Raw genomic sequence first — 22,741 nt, forward strand, 5'->3', positions numbered from 1 at the left:
TGCGGTAAGTGACATTAGAAATTCAGAAGACAAATAGTTGGCAACGTGACCGGCGTAGAGCGCCACCGCCATCGCGAACGGACGGACGGCTCTCGTGCTTGGTGTGCCGTGCCGTGTTAACCGTGAAGTGTGTACGGTGTATACGGTGGAAGTACGGAACAATACTGATCGAGCGAAATCGAACGTGAGACATAGGTGGAGGAATCCTCGCGCACGGTCCCTGCGGTCGTCCGTGAACTCGAGGTACGGTAGACCCGTCGCTTCTCGCTCTCGCGAGAGACTCGCACGCGCGCGCGAGAGAGAGTGTTTTGTGTGTGTGGGTGTGTAGGAGCGTGCGTGACGTGCGTATACGACGACGACGACGACGGCGACAACGACAGCGACGGCAACGGCACGACGGCGAAGAGGCGTGTATTGTTCCGGGGCGCGGCGCGTGATTCTCGCGAATCGACAACGGGCTCAGCGGAGGATCTCAGGCGCTTAATTATGCCCGCGGGATCGGCGGGCAGGTTCGAAAAAAAGAGCCGCTCCTCCTCTGCCTCCTGCGCCTAAAGAAAGTGCATACGAAGCCCTGCAAAGCGCATGCTTTCCCCGCCCGGTCCCTCGCCATTTTGGTGGTGAATACGATTTTCTCGGCCCTTTTTTTAGCCTGGTCGTGCCCTGCCCTAGGGGTGTAGCGGATTGCGGGGCGTACGACCACCCGAGAGGCGGACGAACGGATCGGTCGCGACCGGCGCTGTAACACCTACGAGGCAAGGTGCATGTTTGCGTTCCGCCGTCATCGACGGCGCAGCGCGATGCAGCGCTGCATCGCGACGCGGATGGAAAAAGGGGGGAAGATGTGGCGGAGTGCGAGGAGGACGAGAACGGCGACGGGAAGAGGTGGGGTAGGAGGCCCGATCGGGCCGTTGAGCGCCGAAGACCCAACCCTCCTTACGTCCGTATTTCTCCACCTTCTGCGAGGTCTCCCGTCGTCGCCGTCATTATCATTATCATCGTCGCCATCGCCGTCGCCGTCCTAGTCATCGCCGTCATCGCCGACGTCATTGTTGTCGTCATCGTCCCCGTTCGATCTGCTTGCGGATTTTCTTTTTGCTCTTTGCGAGCGAACGGTTTCCGACAACGCGTCGCTACTGATCTCGCGAGTAATTGCGTTATCGAAGGATCACGCTCTTCCGCGCCCGAAGATGGTTCGCGTTTAATTAAGGACATTTTTCCTTCGACGCCGCGCGTCGATAATCTTTTCTCTCTTTTTCTCTCTCTTTCTCTCCCTCTCTCCCTCCCTCTTTCTCTCTCTCCTCCTACCTCTCCCTTCCCCCCTTTCTCCCTTTTTCCTTCTTTTTTTTAGTTTCTGATTCGATTCTGTGCTACATAAACGACGACCACTGACAGCAGCCACTCTAGGTGACTAGGTGTCAGCCACTCGAGTCAGTAACTCGACTAACGCGACAACAATGATAAGAGTGCGGCAATTTTCATCACTTCTACGGAAAAGACGTGCCTATTTCTGTATTGTTTGAGCGGCTTACGTTACGTATTTTCTCTTGAACACATTTAGATCCTCGCTTTCACGGACAAAATAATAAACGAAAACGACGACGACAAGATTCGGACAATAGATCAAGCATAAATGTTATTGTACTTTCGCGTTTTTGATACGTCGTATCGCGCTGCTGTTCACTTGCTATACACTTCCGTTCTTACGCTCGTAAAATACGCGTGACGTGCATTCTGCTCGAAAAAAGGTGCCTCGACTTCTAATGCACGAAGAAAATTAGCGTTCGCTTCCCCAATAAGTTGAAAAATGTATGGACTTTGACGAGCTCAAAGTTAAAAGTTTAGAGGAAAACTTAATTGCAAAACGATCAATTTCATATTTAATCAAATTTGAGAAATAATAATAAGATTTCTGAGTCGATTGTTTACTTAAAAATTAATTTATATTTACATAAAGTTATTTTTATCTTAATTTAAAATGTATTTCTTTTGTAGATAGAATGTTAAGTTTGGGAATGGACTGACAGAGGATTCATTAAAAACAAACGGTTTGGGCAAGAAATCTAAAGATAACAAGACAAGGTGTCTGGACTAGGCCTCGGGCATCTAATTATCAACAACAACTCGACTATGCCAGCTGTTGCAAGGCCTGGTAGTTTAAAGGATCCAGAGATTGCCGAATTATTTGAGAAAAATGATCCGGAGAAAATATTTGAGGATCTGCGCGAGATCGGACATGGTAGTTTTGGAGCAGTTTACTATGCACGATGCCTGGTTACCAAAGAAATTGTTGCCATCAAGAAAATGTCTTACCTGGGGAAGCAAACGGTGGAAAAGTGGCAGGATATTTTAAAAGAAATTCGATTTCTTAGGCAACTTAATCATCCTAACACTATAGAGTATAAGGGGTGCTATCTCAGGGACCACACTGCCTGGGTATATGCTATACACTGAATTGTTATATCTTTGTTCAATTAATTTGTTAATATTTTAAATTTTGTTAAATATTTTCTAAATAATATTAAAACTATCAGTGCATGTCATTTTGCAGTTGGTGATGGAATATTGTCTTGGCTCTGCGTCAGACATTATCGAAGTACACAAAAGACCACTGAAAGAAGAGGAAATAGCTGCAATTTGCGAAGGTGTATTGCGCGGTTTGCATTATCTTCATTCTCTTGGAAGAATTCATCGCGATGTAAAAGCTGGAAATATCCTACTTACTGAGAACGGTACAGTTAAATTAGCCGATTTTGGATCTGCTAGTATAAAATGCCCAGCTAATAGCTTTGTAGGAACTCCTTATTGGATGGCACCAGAAGTTATATTAGCTATGGACGAAGGGCAATATGATGGAAAGGTTGACGTATGGTCACTAGGAATAACTTGCATTGAATTAGGTAAATGTATTATATATATATATTTATATTTATTTATTTATATTTATAATCTAATAAATGATATACATATATATAATCTAACAAATACAATAATTATTTGACATATTAAATAATATTAATTATTGTGATATTATTATTTATATTATTATTTATTACAGCGGAAAGAAAACCACCTTATTTTAATATGAATGCAATGAGCGCTTTGTATCACATTGCACAGAACGACACTCCAACGTTAAATTCACCAGAATGGACCGATGTTTTTCGACATTTTGTTGAGGTGTGTCTCACAAAAAGTCCAATTGAAAGACCAACGTCTGGAAAACTGTTATCGGTGAGTTTTTATAAATATCTACGGTGATAATTTACATCCATGTTTTTTTTTTTTTTTTTTTAATACTAAGTTATATGTAGTATGTTAGTAGTAGTCTAGTTGGTCTCTTATAGACTTTTAATTTTACAGCATCAATTTGTCACCAGACCACGTTCCCCTCAAGTTTTGATAGATTTAATACAGAGAACGAAAGCTGCTGTCCGAGAATTAGATAATTTAAATTATCGCAAAATGAAAAAAATTTTAATGATTGACGCATGCGAAACAGAGAGCACAGTTGGTGACGCTGATGGTTTGTTAACACAATTTACTACTAAATGTCATTTTTAGTAAACTTCTTTCTACATGTTATTTATTTTTTTTTTTAATTTACCAAATAAATATGTTTTATTAATATTTGTGAATCTTGAAAGTTATAATCGCTTACAGATACTCCTGACGAACAAACGGGTGGTGATAGTAGCAAAAGCAATTCAATTACCTCAGAACACTCAATTCAATCGATGGGCGTCTCAGCAAGCTCTCAAAGTTCCTCCACTAATAGCCTGCCGCTGCCAAATGCTGACGGTAATGACTATTCTTCAGGATCTGTCAGAAATCGGCATAAGGTCTCAGCAGGTGGTGTCACTGCCAATCTTCTTGAACACGGTGCCAATAATTTTGCAACAATTAGGACAACTTCAATTGTTACAAAACAACAAAAAGAACACATGCAAGAAGAAATGCATGAGCAAATGAGTGGATATAAACGAATGAGAAGAGAACATCAAGGTGCTTTGGTAAGTACTTAGTAAAAGTTCTGTTGTGGAGTTTTTCTTTTTAATTGATTGTAAAATCTTTACTTTTCCTACTTTAAGAACGTTCCTCTTTTACGATAATCTTGCATTGTTCTGGACGATCATTTGTATTATATCGCGGTTCCGCTATTTCAACCGTTTTTCTCGTTACTAATACTTCTCACTATTTCGATCGAGTCTATTGTTCTTTCCTGTTTCTACCCAAGTGCTTACCTGCGCTTAGGCTTTCCGCGTAACTCCGCTGTGCACAATAGTGCCAACTATTTAGCAAATTTCTAATAGGTTTGCCTTTTAAAGTGCATATTGCCCTTTGAACTTTTCTCTGTTTAATAATACAGATTATATTATAGAGAAATAACGTAATAAATTTTAATTGCATCACGAGTGTATACTAGAAGAGATTAAATTTTTATTTGATAAGTGTTTCGATTATTTTCAGAAAATGTTTAAATAAAAATACTTATTTACAAAAATGGATACTAGTAATAGTGGTAAAATCTTACAATTTTTATATTCCCAATGTAATATTTCTCTTTTTTGCAGGTAAAATTAGAAGAACGCTGCAAAATGGAAATGGAATCACATAAACAATTGTTAGATAAAGAATATGAAACTCTGTTACAACAGTTTAGTAAAGATCTCGAGAAGTTGCAGCTTAGACATTTACAAGAATTAGAACGTAAATTAAAACAAAATCAAAATGCCGAAAAGAAACTTAATAAGGAGATAACAAGTAGACAGGAGGCTGACCGTAAAGCTTTGGAAGCTCAACAGAAAAAAGAGTACAAAGTGAGATAATAGCACAAAAATATTTATCGATATTTTGTATTAAATTTTGACATATTGAATTTACATCTTTTTATAATTGTATTTACTTAGACCTATAAAGAAAGATGGAAAAAAGAACTTTCTCAAGATGAGGTAACTCCAAAGAGACAACGAGATGCTACACTTCAAAGTCAAAAAGACAATTTAAGACAGATGGAAGCGCAAGAAGAACAACGACTTGCTAGGGGACAACGAGAATACTTGGATCTTGAAATTCGAAAATTCCGTAGAAAAAAATTACTCATCTTTCATAGCTTGGAGCAGGAGCTTCTTCGTGAAGTTCGTATTATTATTGATATGTTAATACTTTTATTTTATTTCATTAAATTATCAACCATTTTTTTGAAAATTTTTCCCATATATATATTTTTTTTTTAATTTTTAGATATTGTACAAATTAATTTTTAAATAACAATTTAAAAAAATTATTTAGTTTTTTCTACTATTACTTTTAAAATCCAACTTAATTTCTACTCACATTTTAGTTATTGACTGTGAATTTAACCTAAAATACATTTGTTAATCAGGAATTGAATAAACGGCAACAGCAGTTGGAGCAAGCACATGCTATGCTTTTACGTCACCATGAAAAAACACAAGAATTAGAATACAGACAACAAAGAGCGGTACACGCACTTCGTGAGGATCAAGTACATCGACAACATTCAACAGAACTTTGTAATCAGCAGGATTATATGCAAAGAGCTGAACGTGATTTACGTAAAAAGCATGCTTTAGAACTTAAGCAACAACCGAAGAGTCTTAAGGTAATTATTAACTCTCTCTCTCTCTCTCTTCTCCTCCCCTCCTTAGAAAAAAGTACAAATTTTAAAATCTTGAAATTATAAAATTTTTTCTATATATTATATTAATGAATGTATTTAATAACTTTAGCAAAAAGAAATGCAAATTCGTAAGCAGTTTAGAGAAACTTGTAAAATACAAACACGACAATATAAAGCTTTAAAAGCTCAAATCTTGCAAACAACTGCTAAAGATGAACAGAAAGCAGTTATTAAAAAATTAAAAGAAGAACAAAGACGTAAATTGGCACTTTTAGGTGATCAATATGAACAAAGTATCGCTGAAATGCTCCAAAAGCAGAGTATACGGCTAGATGAATCGCAAGAAGTAGAATGCCATAATCTTAAGGTCAGATGGATTACAGATATTGTATTATTGTGTCGTAACTTTCATCACCGCTATCTTTATATGATATTAATAAAAAGTTAATATTAATCTTACAGGAAAGGTTAAATTATGAATTAGAAATTTTAATGGCGTACCAATCAAAAAATAAGATGCAAGCTGAAGCGCAAAGGAATAGAGAACGTCGTGAGTTGGAAGATCGTGTATCTGTTCGACGAGCTTTGCTTGAACAAAAAATGGAATTAGAAACTCAGGAATTCCTTCGCGAGCGTAGTGAACGTATACGCCTGCTACATGAAAGGCAAGAACGGGAACTGCAGCAATTTGATGAGGAAAGTGCAAGAATAGGTTTCAGGTACGTGACAAATTATATAAGTATATAATACGAAGTTTAATTCTTTTTTTTTTTAATGAAATATTGTTATATTTATCATACATAATTATTATCATATACGTTACGCATTATGTCTTCACAGTATTTTTCAAATTATTGCAGTGCTCTAGCGATAGCTGAGGCATCGAAAGAATCTTATCCGGACGATGAAAGCCTTAGTGGCTCCATGTTAAGTCTGGCACACAGTAATAGCTCCACATCCTTCCCCCCTAATAGTCTTTAATTTTAATCATATTAATATACGTATACATATATGTATGTGTATATGTATGTACGTATGTATGTCTGCCTGTAGTAAGTACATGACGAGTCTGCCGACATAACAATTCAATGACTTACAAACATAACAAAGGTTGGCTCGTTGCGTGCATTGAACCGAACCTGAAAGATTTGTTAAAGTTGGGAATGTGTATTGGACTGAAATTGTCATAGGCATGTATCTTTTAATCGTCCAGAAGTATTAACAGTTTGTCAGAAAAGAAAAAGAAAGAGAGCTTCATATTGAAGAAGAATTTAGATGCTTTTTGCAACATATTGTAATATTTATCAAACATAACCAAATATTCTGAGATGCATATAGACACAAACGAAAATCTTTAAAAGATTAATCTCAATTCTAATAATCCATTAAAGGATCTTAAAATTCATATACCAGACGATGTCAACATAGAGAATAAAGAATTTTATACACGCCCTATACCATTAAAAAATTTAGAGACATTTATTTATTAATATGTTATAAATATAATAAAAATAACAGTACAATAATTATAATGCTCGAATAAATATATATTTTATTCTTTTTTCCCCTAAGACTAGATATGTCTGAAACATCTTTCTCAGTTCGATGTTTTGATTTTTACGTTATTTTCATGTTAAAAAATTATAAGTTAGAAATTGGAAACAATTTGTATTCACTTTTCAATCCCTTTAAATTTCCTGTCAGATTCTCTAACGTTGTATCTTGAATATCTTCTAAAAATGTCTAGTAAACATAAATTTAATAATTTGCAAAAATAATTGATATATTTATTTGTTATATATTGTTTAAAAAGGACTTCAAGTACATATATTTTATAATGAAAAATTCTTGATAACAAAAATGTTACAATTTTGAATAAGTCTTTGAATTTTTTTCTGCACTGTTACTAAACAAATTTGTTATTTGGCATAGTCTTTTATTTTTCTTTTATTTTTGTGTTCTTACTCGTGTATTAAATCAGTGAAATTTAAAGTAAATTGTTATTTAAATTGAATATGACATTTAAGATACATAATGACGCGCAGATAATTAACACGATTCAAATAAATGTAGGCAATTACATCTTTGACAAAGCAAATTGATATTATTCATGCCTTAACTAAATGCTCAATAATTTTATACTAACAATTAAATAATTTTAATTTGGTATGTAAATTTCCAAAAATATTTATTATTTGTAATGTTTTAATAATATCGACTATTTGCATTTCCTACGAGAATAAATATTTAAGTGAAACAAACGTTTGTTTCTTCATATCTGTTTAAAAGTGTAAAATGTAAATTTCGATCTATCCATTAGATTTATATTGTATCGTATTCTATAAATGCATTCAATATTTCATCCAGTACACTTCCCAATATCGTACTCTTACATCAAAATATAAGTACATGGTTTTTTTTTCATTTTCATATATTATTTTATATATTACAAAATCATACATATAAAATTTGTATCTAAATGATTGTGACTGTTATTCCTCCGAAATATTTTATTATACGATATTTTACACTTCTGGAAAATCAACAAAAGCCAAATCGTCTTGTTTCATATTAAATTAAAAAAGTGCGTATCTAGAAGAAAATGTATTTCCATTGATAATAACCATTTTAAGCAGGTGCTACTACATTACGTAGTTAATACCAAGTATGAGAGCATCAAACATGTCACCATAAAATACTTTTAAGTGATAGTTGAAAAAACCAATCAAATATTTGTATTATATTGCGTATATTATATAAAAAGAATTAACGTTCTATATAACTACTTTACATTTATAATTTGAGATTCTTAAACCGTAAATTAAAACAAAAATGTTTATTTAGTTTTAAAACATTAAAGTAATTAATTATAAAATAGATTGACGAGCATGACCAAAAATGTTGCATTTTCTTTCATAAGTTCATAGAATTTTTTTTCTCTGTAATAATTTATATGTTTAAGAAAAAATGAAGAACTAAACAATTTTCAGATAAGCAACATTTTGTCATTTGTACCATATTAATAGCAATATAACACATTCCAATTTTTGTTACAATTATACATATAAATATACATCTTTCTTTAATTCTTCATAAAAATTAAATCTGACACAAACATTATAAGCGACTAGGATGCATCGAACGAATATCTAAAAGTGTGTTCAATTAAATAGTGATACGAGTGATTATAGTGAAACATAATACAATTGTTATCATGGTTATATGTTCCAAGCTGTATAATATGGAAAACTGTCACAATCAACTCGAAATGTTCCCCATTATGATATGTAAATACAGACGCATGTTATACATAGTGATTGAAATATATCAACTCATTTTAAAAAAGACAATTAAGATGACATCCATGTGTATATAAAAATACACATATTTAAATTCTTCCTTAGATTCTTCTTAGGGAGAGATATGTCCGAAATTAATTACTATAATCAATTTGATAAGTATAACAGATTAACGGAGAATGTTTGCGCTGACAAACCGGACTCTAAATTACGTAAAATATGTGGTTTAGGAAAACTGTTTAGACTAATTTAATATGTTATATATATATATATATATATATAAAATACGTCTTTCTGTTATTATAAGTAACTAATTACACAATTGCGATTATTAAAGTTTTAGATTTCAAACCTACCTTTATTGGCAAGGTTTTATATTTAAAAATTGTTAAGTTTTATATGCACTTTTAATTATAGCACGAGTTGTGTCTCTGAGTTAAATTGTATGTATGTAACAAAAAGATTATTCTCGACCATAGCCTGTGAATCACTATAACTTGCTAAATACCCAATTTAGGAAATTAATTGTCGATGTTGCTAGAGTTTTGTAAATATTCATTCGCTTTACATAGAATTGCGATATGAAATTTTGATTATAATATTTAGTATTTAGTGTATATGTGTGTCTGTGAGAGAGAAAGCGAGTTGAGAGGAAGGGGGAAGAGAGAAAAGTAAAGTGAGAAATTTATAAAAATTTTCCAAAAAAAAAAAAAAAAACGCGCGCGTGGCTAACTTTATCAGTTAATTTTGGAATGTGATAACTGATAAACTAGACAATTAATCATAGGCATAGCATATCAAATGTCATATTATCAAATTATGCTTATGATTATTTGACAAGCTTGTTCTTTACTTACTTCCATTTAAAGTGTGATTTGGTAATACTGATGATTTTGTATTGCTATGCAATTCATTGTCATCAAATAGAAACGCAATATTTTTGAGATTGCTGTAACAATTACGATTCCAGTATGAATAATGTCTTCTTTAAAGTATCGGCCAATTACAAGAATATACAGGGTATCCCAGACCATTTTTTTTTTAACGGTAGATAGAACTCACCGAGACAAATTGCTAAGTCCTGTACCACTTTGTAAAATTCTCAATAACGATTGAGAATTTTACAAAATGGTATAAGACTTTTTTACTTGTCTCTAAAAGGAGTGTTCTGGAAGATCCTGTATATATATATATATATATTTTTTTTTTTTACATGACAAAACACTGAAATGAATGTAACTATATATATATACATATATATATATATATATATATTATACTTCAATACAATTTCTGGCTTTAATTAAAGATAAATCATAACTTCTTTTTTTTTTTTAACTATCTTGGAAGTTTTTTTTCTTTTAAAGGTAAAAAAATGCACGAGTGTAAAATTTATATTAGACTTTGACCATCAGATTTGAAAATAATCCGTAATTAAATTTTAATTAATACTTAATTATTTATATTATGTATACCATGTTTAATTAAATTGAATACACATGGTTATGCGTTTATACAGTGTCCCAGATCAAACGAAGGACTTATTAGAGGTAAGTAAGAATTGAATTTTTTTTCTCGATAATTGAAAAGTTAAGAATTTTACAAAATAATATAAGACTTTAATACTTATTTTCGATTCAGAGTACAACAAAATTTATTCGATGAATACTCAATTATTTTACTTTAACATGCTCTTACTTTTCCGATGGAAGCCCGTTATATTGCGCTTAGTGGAAACTACACCTATGAATGCAGGCTCACATGTGTGGGTAGTCTCAAAAAAAAAAACGTTCTCGTGACGTCTATACGACGTCATAACGTCCATGGCAACTTCTAATATCAACGACTAAGTTCGTTACTTACAGAGCCGATAGTAACCGACGGTGTTCATTTGTTAAAAGAGATAATAAGTGAATAGAGAAGGAGAATACTTTCGTTCCCTTTACCGCAAATTCGATGAACCCCTTGCCCATCTACTTACTTTAGACTGCTTTAGATTTTGTTCTATATTCCTACGTCCATATATGTATGTATGTACCCATCTCATATAACGATATGCTCTGTAGCCTCTATAGTCTGTACCGTTTGTACTTGTATAAGTTCTGCAAGCTGTATATGCGCACACGTCGCAGTGCGTAAGCGTAGCTGTTAAGTTTTATTCACTTTTATTGTTGTGACGTACAAGAGCCACAGAGTTGTTAAAATGTTTGGTAAGTGCCAGTTCGCGGAATCAACATTTGTTCTTTTTTTATGAATGATATTAATTGAAAATTGCGATCAGGCACATCGCTATGCTATTATCTACATTTCTTTTTTATCAGGCTGTTGCTGGTGTTGTGCTGCGTTACGTCCGAGATACAAAAGGCTCGTTGATAATATTTTTCCGGTTAATCCTCAGGTGAGATCTCAGGGTTTTCTTTTCTTTTTTTTTTTTTACTCGTTTTTGTCTATAATACTGACAGCATTCAGCAAACAAAAGAAAAAGAACTGCTTTACAATTGTTGCAAAAGTCTTGAATCTGGTTGACGTGTGTTAATTTTGATCGAACTTAGGAATACACGCGAATTATTCATGATTTTTACAATTGTTGCAAAACAGCTTTTCCCACTAAACGCGGCAATTGTTTCTGCCTGACATATTTTGTAACTTTATTCTCGAGTAAATCAATATTGGAATATGTCCTTGACACTGGACAAAAGACCAAAATGATTATTCTATTTATGGTCAAACCTGTGATATTTGCAACAAATGAGAAATTGTATTGACACATATCCCACATGCAACAATCTATATTAATGCATCTTTGTTTTTTTAGGATGGCTTGATTAAAAATAATATGGAGAAACTGACATTCTATTCATTGAGCAGTCCTGAGAAATTAGACAGGATTGGGGAATATTTGTTTCAGAGAGCCTCCAGGGATATTTACAGGTACTATAAAAACTAATATTTTGTTAATGTAATATACCACTACTTATATTGTAACAATGGTTACATAAATAATGATACATTGATGTGTATGCAAGCACTAAAGAAATTAATCTTAATGACTACTGTAAACATGACTAGTAGTAATTCAGTATGTTAGAACATGTTAATATACCCTATGATATATTTTATAAAAGAATATTACCTAATATAATTACATTTTAATAGGAGGCGAAATGGTTTTGTCATAATTGCCATGGAGGCAATGGATCAACTCTTAGTAGCCTGTCATGCACAAACACTGAATTTATTTGTGGAAAGTTTTTTGAAGATGGTGCAAAAATTGCTAGAATCTACAGATCCTCAATTACAAATTCTTGCAACACAGTCCGTATGTATTAGTGGATTAATGACTGTTATAATTTTTTTTTTTTTTATTGTTGCAAGAAGATTTAAAATATTAATTTTGGATTGGAAATAATTGAGATGAAACAAAAACAGCCAATAATTGTGATTTTATCTTATTCAATATATTAAATTTTAGTTTGTGAGATTTGCTAATATTGAAGAAGATACACCGTCATATCACACTCGTTATGACTTCTTTGTGTCGAAATATTCGGCAATGTGCCATTCTAATAACGACGATCCCAGTACACGCAAGCAAATTCGACTTGCAGGAATTCAAGGTTTGCAGGTGAGCATTATAAACCTGTATGCACATCTGTACATATTTAAATATACATTCAAATATATCTTTGATGTAGGGTGTTGTAAGAAAAACTCTTTCTGACGATTTGGTGGAAAATATCTGGGAGCCTGTACATATGGACAAGATTGTACCATCATTATTGTATAATATGCAAAATTCAAGGTAACTTAAAGAAAATAATTATTATTTAACATACATATTAATAAATTTATATACTTAGATATACTAATAAAGAAGACACAACACCAGACAGCCCAACAGAGGAGCGATCGGATCCACCACAATTTGCGGAAACTTGCATGCGAGAATTAATTGGCCGTGCATCATTTGGTCATATTAGATGTGTTATAAGACCTGTATTAAGGTATAGAACAGATTTCTTTTAAAATACTTAATTATCGAACTAACTAACTTATTCGAAATATAAAAAAAGTATTAACAGTTATATTTTATAATTTTTACAACCTTTATTATTATATTACAGGCATTTAGACAACCACCAGTTATGGGTTCCAAACTACTTTGCAATTCATACTTTTAGAATAATTATGTTCTCTATCCAAGTATGTAACATATAATAACGATACAACAAATTATATTTTTGTAATTAATAATATTTGTCATATATTTTAGTCGCAATATTCCTATACTGTAGTAGAGGCTTTAATGACACATCTTGACGATCATTCAAAATCATCTCCGAAGATTCGTACCAGCATTGCAGATACTTTATCTAAGATTATATCAATTGCTGCAGGTGAAAGTGTTGGTAAGTAGATATAAAAATGTTATACACGCGTACTATAAAATCTACTGTCTTGTTAATGTAAATTATTCAATTATTATTATAACGAAAATTAAACTCCTATCACTAAACTTTATTAAATAACATATATTCTTTTTTAGGGCCATCTGTATTAGAAATTATAAATTCCTTATTGTCTCATCTACGTGTCAGTGTAACGAGAAACCAATCGTCAAGTAATGACGAGCAACTGTATCAAGAAGCTCTTATTAACGCTCTTGGAGAATTCGCGAATCATCTTCCAGATTATCAGAAAATTGAGATTATGATGTTCATTATGAGTAAAGTTCCGTACAGTCAACCAGATCGTATTGTATCTGTCGGTAAAGGAGACGTATTGCTTCAGAGCATACTTTTAAAATCTCTATTAAAGGTAAATTGTATAAAAATTTATACATATAAAATATATATTTTATTATACAGGTATTTTGTTTATGCATAGGTTGGCACAAAATATCAAACTATTCATCTAAACACAACATTCCCACCGAGCTTTTTGGATCCATTACTGAGAATGTCACTAGCAGCAGACGCTGAAATGAGGCTTCTTGTACAAAAAATATTTCATACGTTAATTGACAGACGACGAAATATTACAAAACTTGCTAAACCAACGTAAGTTTATTCAACAAACGTTATCAATAAATGTATTATCTTATACTGTTCATTTAATTTTTGTTTTGTGTTAATTTCTTAAGAATAATTTTTCTTTCTTGTTTCTCTTTTATAGTGTGAACATACCAGAGCTCGATCTTGTTATTGAAAAAGCATCTAGACCTGATGTAATCTTTATTCGGAAGCACGGTCCTGAAATTTACTTAGCACTGTACGAATCGTTAGAGCTATCGAGCAACAAAGTAGAGAATGTGGAATCCATTTATACTACTTTGGCATTACTTGCTATTGAATTGGCTTCCGAGGAAACAGTTTTGGAATTACTAAGATTAGTGTTGAGCTTACAAGACTTGGCATTGACAAGTGCTCAAATTAGTCTTCCACTTAAATTCAACTTACATGCAATAGTTATTAGCCTACTAATTTTAATATCTTACGTTTGTAATATTACTGCTCTTATGGATTATGCAAAGAAGGTAGGTAGTTTCAAATTGTTGATTTTAATAATTTATTTTGTATTAAGCCATATTGTTATAAAAAAAAATGCAATTGAACGAATGTATATTAAGGTTATAGAAGCACGTCGAAATGATAGTCCGCATTTACTACCAGATTTACAATCTCAATATGATACTGGTCTAACATCCAGATTAGCGCCAGCCCTTCTGGTTGATCAAACCGTTGTTAGCGAATGCCTAAAGGGAGTCGGTCTTGATAGTGGAAAATTACAACAAGGCTCAGGTTATAGTGGCAATTCTTTACAACACAGGTAATTTTTTAACACGATGAGCCTATGGATAAAACGGTTCAGCCGTTATTGAGAAATCGATATCTACGGATTTTTCAATACGGCGTCTCGCGTGAAAGAGTCTCGGTAGTGCGCTGCGCCTATACTTGGCGCGAGACACTACCGTGCCTCTTGATTAAATATAGAACTTAATAATGAATTGTATTCATTAAAAAATATTGCTTTATTTTATACAAAAATGTTATAATATACTATTTTTTCTGCTAGGCATTCTTGGGTTGATAGCACTGGACGGAATTCACTAGCTGACATTAATTCTGGAGGTCCCGAATTAGATAGTGGAGGTTCATCACCCGGTGTACAGAAAGTAAGATTTATATTTAATTTAATTTCTATTAAATTAGAAAGAATTTATGATTATTTGATACGATTATTATTAATTTTATAATATTCTAGATTATTGTTATAAAATTTTATATTTAATTTTCTTATGTACAATTTTTTGCAGAAATTACCCGGAGAAGAATTAACTTTTGAAAGTATGAAAAGAATATTGACAGAGAATAATAATAATCAAATAGTAGAAGAAGAAAAGCGAATGCAGCTATCTCAGTTCTTTAGAAATGCGCCATTCCAAGATTTAGTATCAAAAACACAACCAAAGGTTCATCAATTAACAAAAATATAATTAACAATTATCATAACTGAAACAGTTATCTAATTTTTCTTTTTTTGTTTACAGCACGATGTTCTACAAAGCAAACTTTCAGAAATATTTAATACATTGTCTGTTGATCCGCGCAACGCAATTTCCACGACCGGGCCACAGACAGATACTAAAGTAAGTCAAACCCCAGCTTACGAAATTCATTTTCCAGAATTGTTTGTATATTAAGCTATTAAGCTACCAATTAAATGTGCACTGTTAATCCTACCTCTTGTTAATATAAAGTTAAAAATCGTAGATCTGTGTCTCTTAATGTATATTTTAGATCAGGAAAAGATTTTTCCTGAAATGTCAATAATTAAAAAACGTTGCACAATGTACGTTTATAAATATAGAAAATGGTTCGAAATATTTTGTAAATATATTAAAACGTATATGTTGTTAAACCGAAAAGATTTATTTTAGTGTAATGGTTATTCTCCTTATATTTATTTCTAACTACATATATATATATATAATGTAAGAAAAAAAAACTGTTTAGGGAGCATTTTTTTTATTGTATTTCCTTCTATGAAAACCTGTATTACATTACCAATTGTTATTTTCTTTATTGAATCTTTGTACAAAATAGTCAAAGAGATTACCAAATGTGTGTGTGTGTGTGTGTAAATGGAATGAACATAGGTTACATAATTTGTAAATATTTGGAGGGTTCCTTTATTCAATCGCTCATCGTAGGAACACTGTTTGTTGGTCACAAATCAAGTACACAAATTAAGTAGCAACTTTTGGAGAGTAGGTAATCGAACCACATATTAATATATAATCTTACAGCTCTAACTATGCGATAATGTTCGAATATTATTGAACATTAATTTATACATACACTGTATAAATTGTCATTTCTATGCAAGATTAAAGAGACGACGTTCTCAACTCTTCATACATAACTTTGCGAAAGTTCGCAAATATAGCTTTTAATGTACGAGCGATTGAATTAAGGCATTAGAGTAGGATGTGCCATTTGTGCAACGACTACTTAACATAATTTGATGAGTTTTTTTTTTTTTTTTTTGTTTTTTTTCTTGTATTGAAATGCGTTTGGTCAAGTTTGGTATGCTCTAAGAGGCATTTCAAGGCTCCACCTTCAGCAGCTCCACATCAAAGATAAGAACAGCATTTGGTGGGATAGTGTGTTTTTGTCAAGGCTAATATAGTTTATTCTTATTTAGTAGAATATTTATACTAAATAATTAATTTTTTATTTTTATGTTATATCGATCTGTATTAAAGGATATATTCCAGGATGGCCTCGACTACCATAAGCAAAGTCTGGAGAACAAGTTAGTTTGGCTCGTTGTCCAACGCACATTTGTGCAACTCCTTGATCCCAACCTTTAATTACCTCACCCCTTCCAATTTTAAACTTAAAGGGCATGCCACGGTCCCTGCTAGAATCAAATTTCTTCCCATTGTCCAGTGTACCTATGAATACAATAATAAAATTGATTATATTTTTGTATAATTTTTTAATTTCAGAAATTCTCCAAATGTAATAAAATTTTTATTATTTTATTTTTTACATTAATTATAAAAGTATCGATATTATGCAACATAATATTTTTACCTGTATAATGCACAACCACTGTTTGCCCGGTCTTTGGGTAAGTTTGACCTGTATATATAAAAAGTATTTGTAAAATTTATTAAAATATTCCATGATGAAGAGAAGCACAGCATCGTCAATTAAAATTATAACGGCACACAAATAAGGTAAAATCAAGTTGTTCAGAATCTATTTTATTTCGAATAAGTAACACGGTAATATTGATCACGATAGTTCTTTGCGAACTATCAGACTGCGAAACAAAGCACAAATTTATTTAACGAAACGCTAAATTTTTGGAGCACTAAACACGCGGTACGGCACATATAAGAGAAAGAATGAGAGTGAAAGAAAGAGAGAGAGAGAAAGAGAAAAAAAAATGACGAAATTTAGCGAGTCTTTAGGAAAATAAAACCAGCATAATTACCGTCTCCAGGACTCAAAACTTCGACATCCACGCCCATGGCTAATGTACTTCTTTCTCTTTGCGGAAGGCGAGAAGTTCTTCTTTCCAAATTGCAAGATGTGTGCGCGGAGAAGATCGTCGGGAGCTCCAGAGGCTTGTCGACTCGTCAGAGAAGCGACCGAGCGAAGTAAAACTGTAGAAAGGAACTTCATATCGTTACGCTACATCGTCACTGGCGCCACTAGCAATTGGCGAATTAATTTCTTTCTTGAAAATGGCACCTAATAGAACCTATCCCTTGGGCTGCGTTCGAAAATATCACCCGAACGATCATCTATGTAATTTATACACATTATGCGTGAAACGAAACGCATCTTACGCACCCTATATTTACATTATAGCTCCTAGCATGCGTCAGGTAACGTATAACACGTACAACATTGACAAAATTGCTCCGAATTCGAGTTTTGCTTGAGAATATTAAATATAACAATCTTAAAATGAATTAAAAAATAACACGTTACAGAGTTAGAGTGTAAATCCCTGGTCTGGCCTTCGATAAGACAGCGATATTCGTGTCTCGTGATTCGACCATCAATTGCAACTCATACCTACAGTTTTAGACTACAATGCCGCGAGGTGAGTATAGTTAGAGTCGCTTTCCATTCACACTAAAACTTAGATAGTGCTCAGTTGTAACGTTATTTTATCTTTATTATTTAATAAATATTGAAGAAAGATAAGACGATTTTACTAGTACAGACTATATTACTGATGTAAGTAGAAAGCAGCATATGTCTATTTTCACGCACGTAATGCCAGTTTTTTTTTTAGAGATTTATTATTCGATTACTTCTATTACTTTTTGTTACTGATTGGTGTATTTATTGTACAGGAAAATGGGTGAATCATAAGGGTAGGAATCGGCACTTTACAAATCCTGAAGAATTGGAGGAACAACGGCGTCAGGAAGAGAAGAAACAACAATGGAGAGTTAGTACTTTTTTATATTTTTCTTAATTAACCTGAATAGCATTTTTACATAGTTGATAAAATCATTTTATTTTGATATAATAAAACAAAGTAAAATGCAAATATTTTAAATATTATAATTTTTTTTTAATACTACAACTAAGTGTATTGAAGACTTTACAGTTAAATTTGTTTATATATTTATATTAATCATGCAATTTTGTGTTTATTTATATATGTAACTGGTTTAATAGTTTTTAATTTATATCAAAATTTCAGCATTTCTCATTTGTAATGGTATAAATTTGTTTCAGAAAAACAAAGGACAAGAGAGTTCTAGTGAGGAAGAAGAAGATGATGAAGAGCCTAAAACGAGCGGAGTCAATAAATCAAAGAATAGTGCTACTGATAGCGAAGATAATGAGTCAGAATCGGAATCAGAAACAGAGGTATATATATGTAAAAATATAGATATGTGTGTAACATTTTTTGATAGTTACATTATACATTAAATACCACATGTTTTAATTTTTGTATTATTATTTTACAGGGGGGAAAAGCAAAAGGTGTAGAGAATTTAATTCAAGTAGAAAATCCGAACAGGGTACAAAAAAAAATTAAAAAGTTATCCCAATTGAGCCAGTCATTAGATGCAAAACCAGAACTATCTCGAAGAGAACGGTGTGTATATAATTGTTTTAATAATAAATTAATTTTTTAAATAATATATCTTGAGAATAGACTGTCAATCAAAAATATAAGAAAAACTTTTATTATATATGACAAAATCATACTTATTATAATTTGACATATTTTATAAGTTAATCACAGCCATACTGAATGCAATACTTAAGTAACATTTATCTTTATATTAAGAAAAATATATCGAATAAAAAATAATTTTAGATTTTTTAAAATTTTGTTTTAACGTTTCACTGAAATATTTTTAAACTTTATGTAATCTCACATTTTGAATTGGCAATCTATCTGTAGAATTATTTGATATATAATTTATGTGATTTAAAATTTTAGAGAACAATTGGAAAAACAAAGAGCTTATGCAAATTATCAAAAATTACATGCAGCTGGTAAAACTGACGAAGCTCGGGCAGATCTTGCTCGATTAGCTATAATTAAACAACAACGAGAGGAAGCTGCAAAACGACGAGAAGAGGAGAAAAAGCAAAAAGAAATGGCACAGCAAAAAAAGACTGAGCTAACACAGAAGGCGCTCGGGAAAAAGTCTTAGAACGTTCTGAAGACTAATTAATCGCTACAATATTAATTTGGAGATTTGTTCCAATTTCCAAGTCTTGATAAAATTTGGTAAACCGGCCCGTATGTTTGCTATACGTGTTTTATGATATGTTAATATTATTGTTTATATAAATACAATGAACTAAAAGCAATCTTTATAAATGTGTGTCAATTTTGTTGATTAATCTGTCAGTATAATCATTAGTACGCAAGTGATGTGCGTATGCAAGTATGGGTGCATCGTGGATTTTCTAAACGTGTAAACCAGTTCTAAGTATCCAGATAAAATTTTATTGCGTGAAGAAATTAGATTAATCAGCCTGTGAAAAGTTCGAAATAAAAGTTTCATATCATGTTGCGCTTTGAATCCTGTCTATAAACTAGCGCGCTGGCCAATCACAGTGCTCCATGTATCGTCTGATCGCGAGCTCGCAACGGGCTTACGTGACTTATTCCACTGCGAACGAGAGGACACGCGGCCACGCGATGAGCATCGGTTTCGAGACGAAGACGTCGAGGCATACGCGTGTGTTCTTTCACGACTCATCGTCGTGTACCTGTGTCTAATGAAACGCTGTGATTGGTCGACGTGTAGTTTTTTTAGCGCGCCGACCAATCACAGCGCTCCATGAATCGCCTGATCGCGAGCTCGCAACGAACCGAACTACGTGACTCGTGTTCCTATTGCGTACGAGAGAACATGCGGTTACGCGGAGAGTTCGAAACAAAGATGTCGAACCAGTTTCTTGTGTCGCGATCGCGAATTTAACGGACGGGAGTGTCGTGGACTATCCCACGAGTGTCCAGTGCGCGGAAGGATGGCTCATCACGTCCCATCTGAGACGAAAAGCAAACCCAGGAGGCATCATGCGTCGGCGGAGCAACTTTTAGGTGAGAATCAATTCTTTTCTTAAACTCGTCATTTTATTAACTTTATTTTTATTTATTTTTATTAAAGAATAAAATACATTTTTGTAATTTTTTTTGTTTAAACACTAACTATTTTTAGTACATCTACATTAATATTGTTTAATTTTATGTTACAGTCGCCGGCAAAATTGTACAACTTCGTTGAAACTCATGCAAATTGGTAAGTCGCATAATTTGTTTTTGTAGTTTCTCTTAAACTGATAACACGTCGTCGACTACACATTACTCAATTATAATATAATCATCATATAGAAATTATTATAATTAATTAATGTCCCCAATTATAATGACGTACACGAATTGAGACCTTTCGAAAAATAGCTTACGCGAGGCGTTCTAGTTAAATAATTAATATAATTTATTTTTTTGTTTATTTCATAATTTATATATACAAAAAAAATAATTGTAACATTACGGGTAAATTTCTTTCTCTTAAAAATAAAACTGGCTTTCACGAAGATAGATTTACTGTCTTATTAAACTTAATTGGTTTACTGGAGTCTGACAAACCAAACATTTGACTTAAAATATTTATAGCAGCTACATCCTTTGCTTCATTAATCGTTTGGCCAAATCCTAAAAAGAAATCATTAAATAACGTAACGAATCTTATAATAAAATTCAAGTAACATTATATTTCATCGTTGTTGAATTTACCTGAACCTAGGAACTCTTTATCAGAATACATTGCTACATGATACGCCATTAGGAGTGTATTTTGTCCCGTTTGTCCAATAAGTCTTGGTTCGATAGGCGATTTATTTTGTTTCAACAAAATATCATTTAATAATTCGACTGGATGTGCTGGATTCCATAGTTCTTTCAAATCTTTTTCACCCAATATAACAATCAGAAAGTCTCTAACAAAAACTCCTGCATGATTTGCGTCCACACTTTCTGCAAGTGCCGCGACAAGTGCAAGAAATGTGTCAGCTAAAGTTTTCTGAGCTACTGGATGTTCCTGAAACATTTATTAAATAATATTAAATTGAGAATAAATTTAAAACAGTAATTCAAGAAATAAGTAAAATTTATTGACTTGCAATCATATATTTGACATTTTTATACTTACTTCTGTTAAAATAATATCTCTTGTTCCAATGTGGACAGCTGCTTGAGCTAAAATTTCTTCAGAAAGAAGATAATCGTGTAAGGAACTGAAACATATATTAATTATTAAAATACAATAATCCTATACATCTTTTATATATATAAAATTTTAACATGGTGAAATATACATTATGACATCCTCAGGTGCATCTGGGAGAACTTGGACTAAATACTTGTATACAACTTCTGACGTGAGCTTCTCGCCATCTCTAATAAGCTCAGTATTGTCTTGTACAGAGATAATAGGATCCTCTATTCCCATCTCTTTTTGCTTCTGTTCTTCTTTAATGATATATGCTCTATGAGTAAACGCCTGCTCCAACTTTTCCGTATCAAATTTTTCAGATAATCTTTCATTAAAAGCATAAATCTCTGACGATCTATTCCATTCCAAAAAAGTGCTTCGCTTAGGTTCTGGTTGTTTATCTAACGTCTTGCGACGAGTTAGTTCCTGTTGCGTCGGTGCCACCCATCTCTTAATGTGCCTTTGTCCTAATAAATGTAAAAGACAAAACGTGCGATGAGAAAGTTGTTATCCTTATATTATTATCACAGTATATAAAAAGCAGATTCTAACCTTCATAATTTATGGATCGTACTCCTTTGTTCAAATTAATCAATTTAACGCACGAACGTAAGGCGTTCATGTTTGAGTTAATAATTATTCGTCGAAATTACTTTCAATAAAACCCTGACAAACTATCAACAAATATCAAAACGTTTTTTAGTAGGTTTAGTAGGTAGCGGCTCGTAGCGAATTTTGTCTGAACTAAAAAACAATCTGACCACCTGCGAGTGGTAGTATTGGGCCGACCATGTAGTTGTAGTAAAACCGAAATCCGGTACGAGCCGCCACCGTTCAGTTAGTAGAACGTGGCGACGGCGCGGTTCACAATCTCGCGCGAGCTTTTTTTGTTTCGTTTTTTCTCTTCGGCGGTCTCTGGACCGAAAGTGGTCGGTGCGGGATGCTGCACAAACGCGGCGACCGTGTCGGTGGTAATTGACAGCCGCCGAAACGCGTCGGTGGAGTGATCGTCGGCGTGAG

The 22,741-nt window shown here is 33.0% G+C and overlaps 5 protein-coding genes across 10 annotated transcripts; 3 read left to right on the plus strand and 2 right to left on the minus strand.

Moving 5' to 3' along the window:
• Positions 1 to 67: 67 nt before the first annotated feature.
• Tao (Serine/threonine-protein kinase Tao) lies at positions 68 to 10,443 on the plus strand. Of its 6 annotated transcripts, none has more exons than XM_070663140.1 (12): positions 68 to 243; positions 1,993 to 2,433; positions 2,549 to 2,897; positions 3,056 to 3,231; positions 3,361 to 3,523; positions 3,661 to 4,010; positions 4,572 to 4,817; positions 4,908 to 5,135; positions 5,384 to 5,623; positions 5,751 to 6,008; positions 6,104 to 6,360; positions 6,502 to 10,443. In XM_070663140.1, exons 2-12 carry the CDS (start codon positions 2,128 to 2,130, stop codon positions 6,620 to 6,622), a joined length of 2,694 nt encoding a protein of 897 aa, XP_070519241.1. In that variant the 5' UTR covers positions 68 to 243; positions 1,993 to 2,127; the 3' UTR covers positions 6,623 to 10,443. The 6 variants fall into 6 exon arrangements, with proteins under 6 accessions (XP_070519241.1, XP_070519247.1, XP_070519246.1 ...); XM_070663146.1 differs by having other exon boundaries at positions 1,997 to 2,433; XM_070663145.1 differs by lacking the exon at positions 68 to 243 and adding an exon at positions 302 to 341.
• A 350-nt stretch (positions 10,444 to 10,793) lies between these two features.
• Positions 10,794 to 16,335, plus strand: Stma (Protein EFR3 homolog stmA). Its single transcript, XM_070663147.1, has 16 exons — positions 10,794 to 11,150; positions 11,262 to 11,338; positions 11,756 to 11,871; positions 12,097 to 12,259; positions 12,413 to 12,565; positions 12,636 to 12,742; positions 12,801 to 12,944; positions 13,065 to 13,143; positions 13,214 to 13,349; positions 13,487 to 13,758; positions 13,828 to 14,000; positions 14,116 to 14,476; positions 14,570 to 14,769; positions 15,016 to 15,115; positions 15,257 to 15,412; positions 15,491 to 16,335. The coding sequence occupies exons 1-16, from the start codon at positions 11,144 to 11,146 to the stop codon at positions 15,641 to 15,643; spliced, it is 2,397 nt and encodes a 798-aa protein (XP_070519248.1). The 5' UTR covers positions 10,794 to 11,143; the 3' UTR covers positions 15,644 to 16,335.
• On the minus strand, positions 15,952 to 17,612 carry Fkbp12 (peptidyl-prolyl cis-trans isomerase Fkbp12). The gene is made up of 4 exons (XM_070663165.1): positions 17,449 to 17,612; positions 17,043 to 17,090; positions 16,714 to 16,900; positions 15,952 to 16,606 (listed from the first exon to the last, which is right to left on the minus strand). The coding sequence occupies exons 1-4, from the start codon at positions 17,483 to 17,485 to the stop codon at positions 16,549 to 16,551; spliced, it is 330 nt and encodes a 109-aa protein (XP_070519266.1). The 5' UTR covers positions 17,486 to 17,612; the 3' UTR covers positions 15,952 to 16,548.
• A 127-nt stretch (positions 17,613 to 17,739) lies between these two features.
• On the plus strand, positions 17,740 to 19,818 carry LOC139106405 (28 kDa heat- and acid-stable phosphoprotein). Its single transcript, XM_070663163.1, has 6 exons — positions 17,740 to 17,845; positions 17,954 to 18,066; positions 18,323 to 18,420; positions 18,714 to 18,848; positions 18,950 to 19,080; positions 19,432 to 19,818. The coding sequence occupies exons 2-6, from the start codon at positions 18,057 to 18,059 to the stop codon at positions 19,646 to 19,648; spliced, it is 591 nt and encodes a 196-aa protein (XP_070519264.1). The 5' UTR covers positions 17,740 to 17,845; positions 17,954 to 18,056; the 3' UTR covers positions 19,649 to 19,818.
• Positions 19,819 to 20,938: 1,120 nt separating this feature from the next.
• On the minus strand, positions 20,939 to 22,463 carry Mrpl44 (mitochondrial ribosomal protein L44). Its single transcript, XM_070663162.1, has 5 exons — positions 22,274 to 22,463; positions 21,825 to 22,188; positions 21,659 to 21,743; positions 21,244 to 21,547; positions 20,939 to 21,162 (listed from the first exon to the last, which is right to left on the minus strand). The coding sequence occupies exons 1-5, from the start codon at positions 22,341 to 22,343 to the stop codon at positions 21,038 to 21,040; spliced, it is 948 nt and encodes a 315-aa protein (XP_070519263.1). The 5' UTR covers positions 22,344 to 22,463; the 3' UTR covers positions 20,939 to 21,037.
• Between the last annotated feature and the right edge of the window lie 278 nt (positions 22,464 to 22,741).

This window comes from Cardiocondyla obscurior, linkage group LG11 (genome assembly GCF_019399895.1).
Source record: "Cardiocondyla obscurior isolate alpha-2009 linkage group LG11, Cobs3.1, whole genome shotgun sequence".
NCBI lineage: Eukaryota > Metazoa > Arthropoda > Insecta > Hymenoptera > Formicidae > Cardiocondyla > Cardiocondyla obscurior.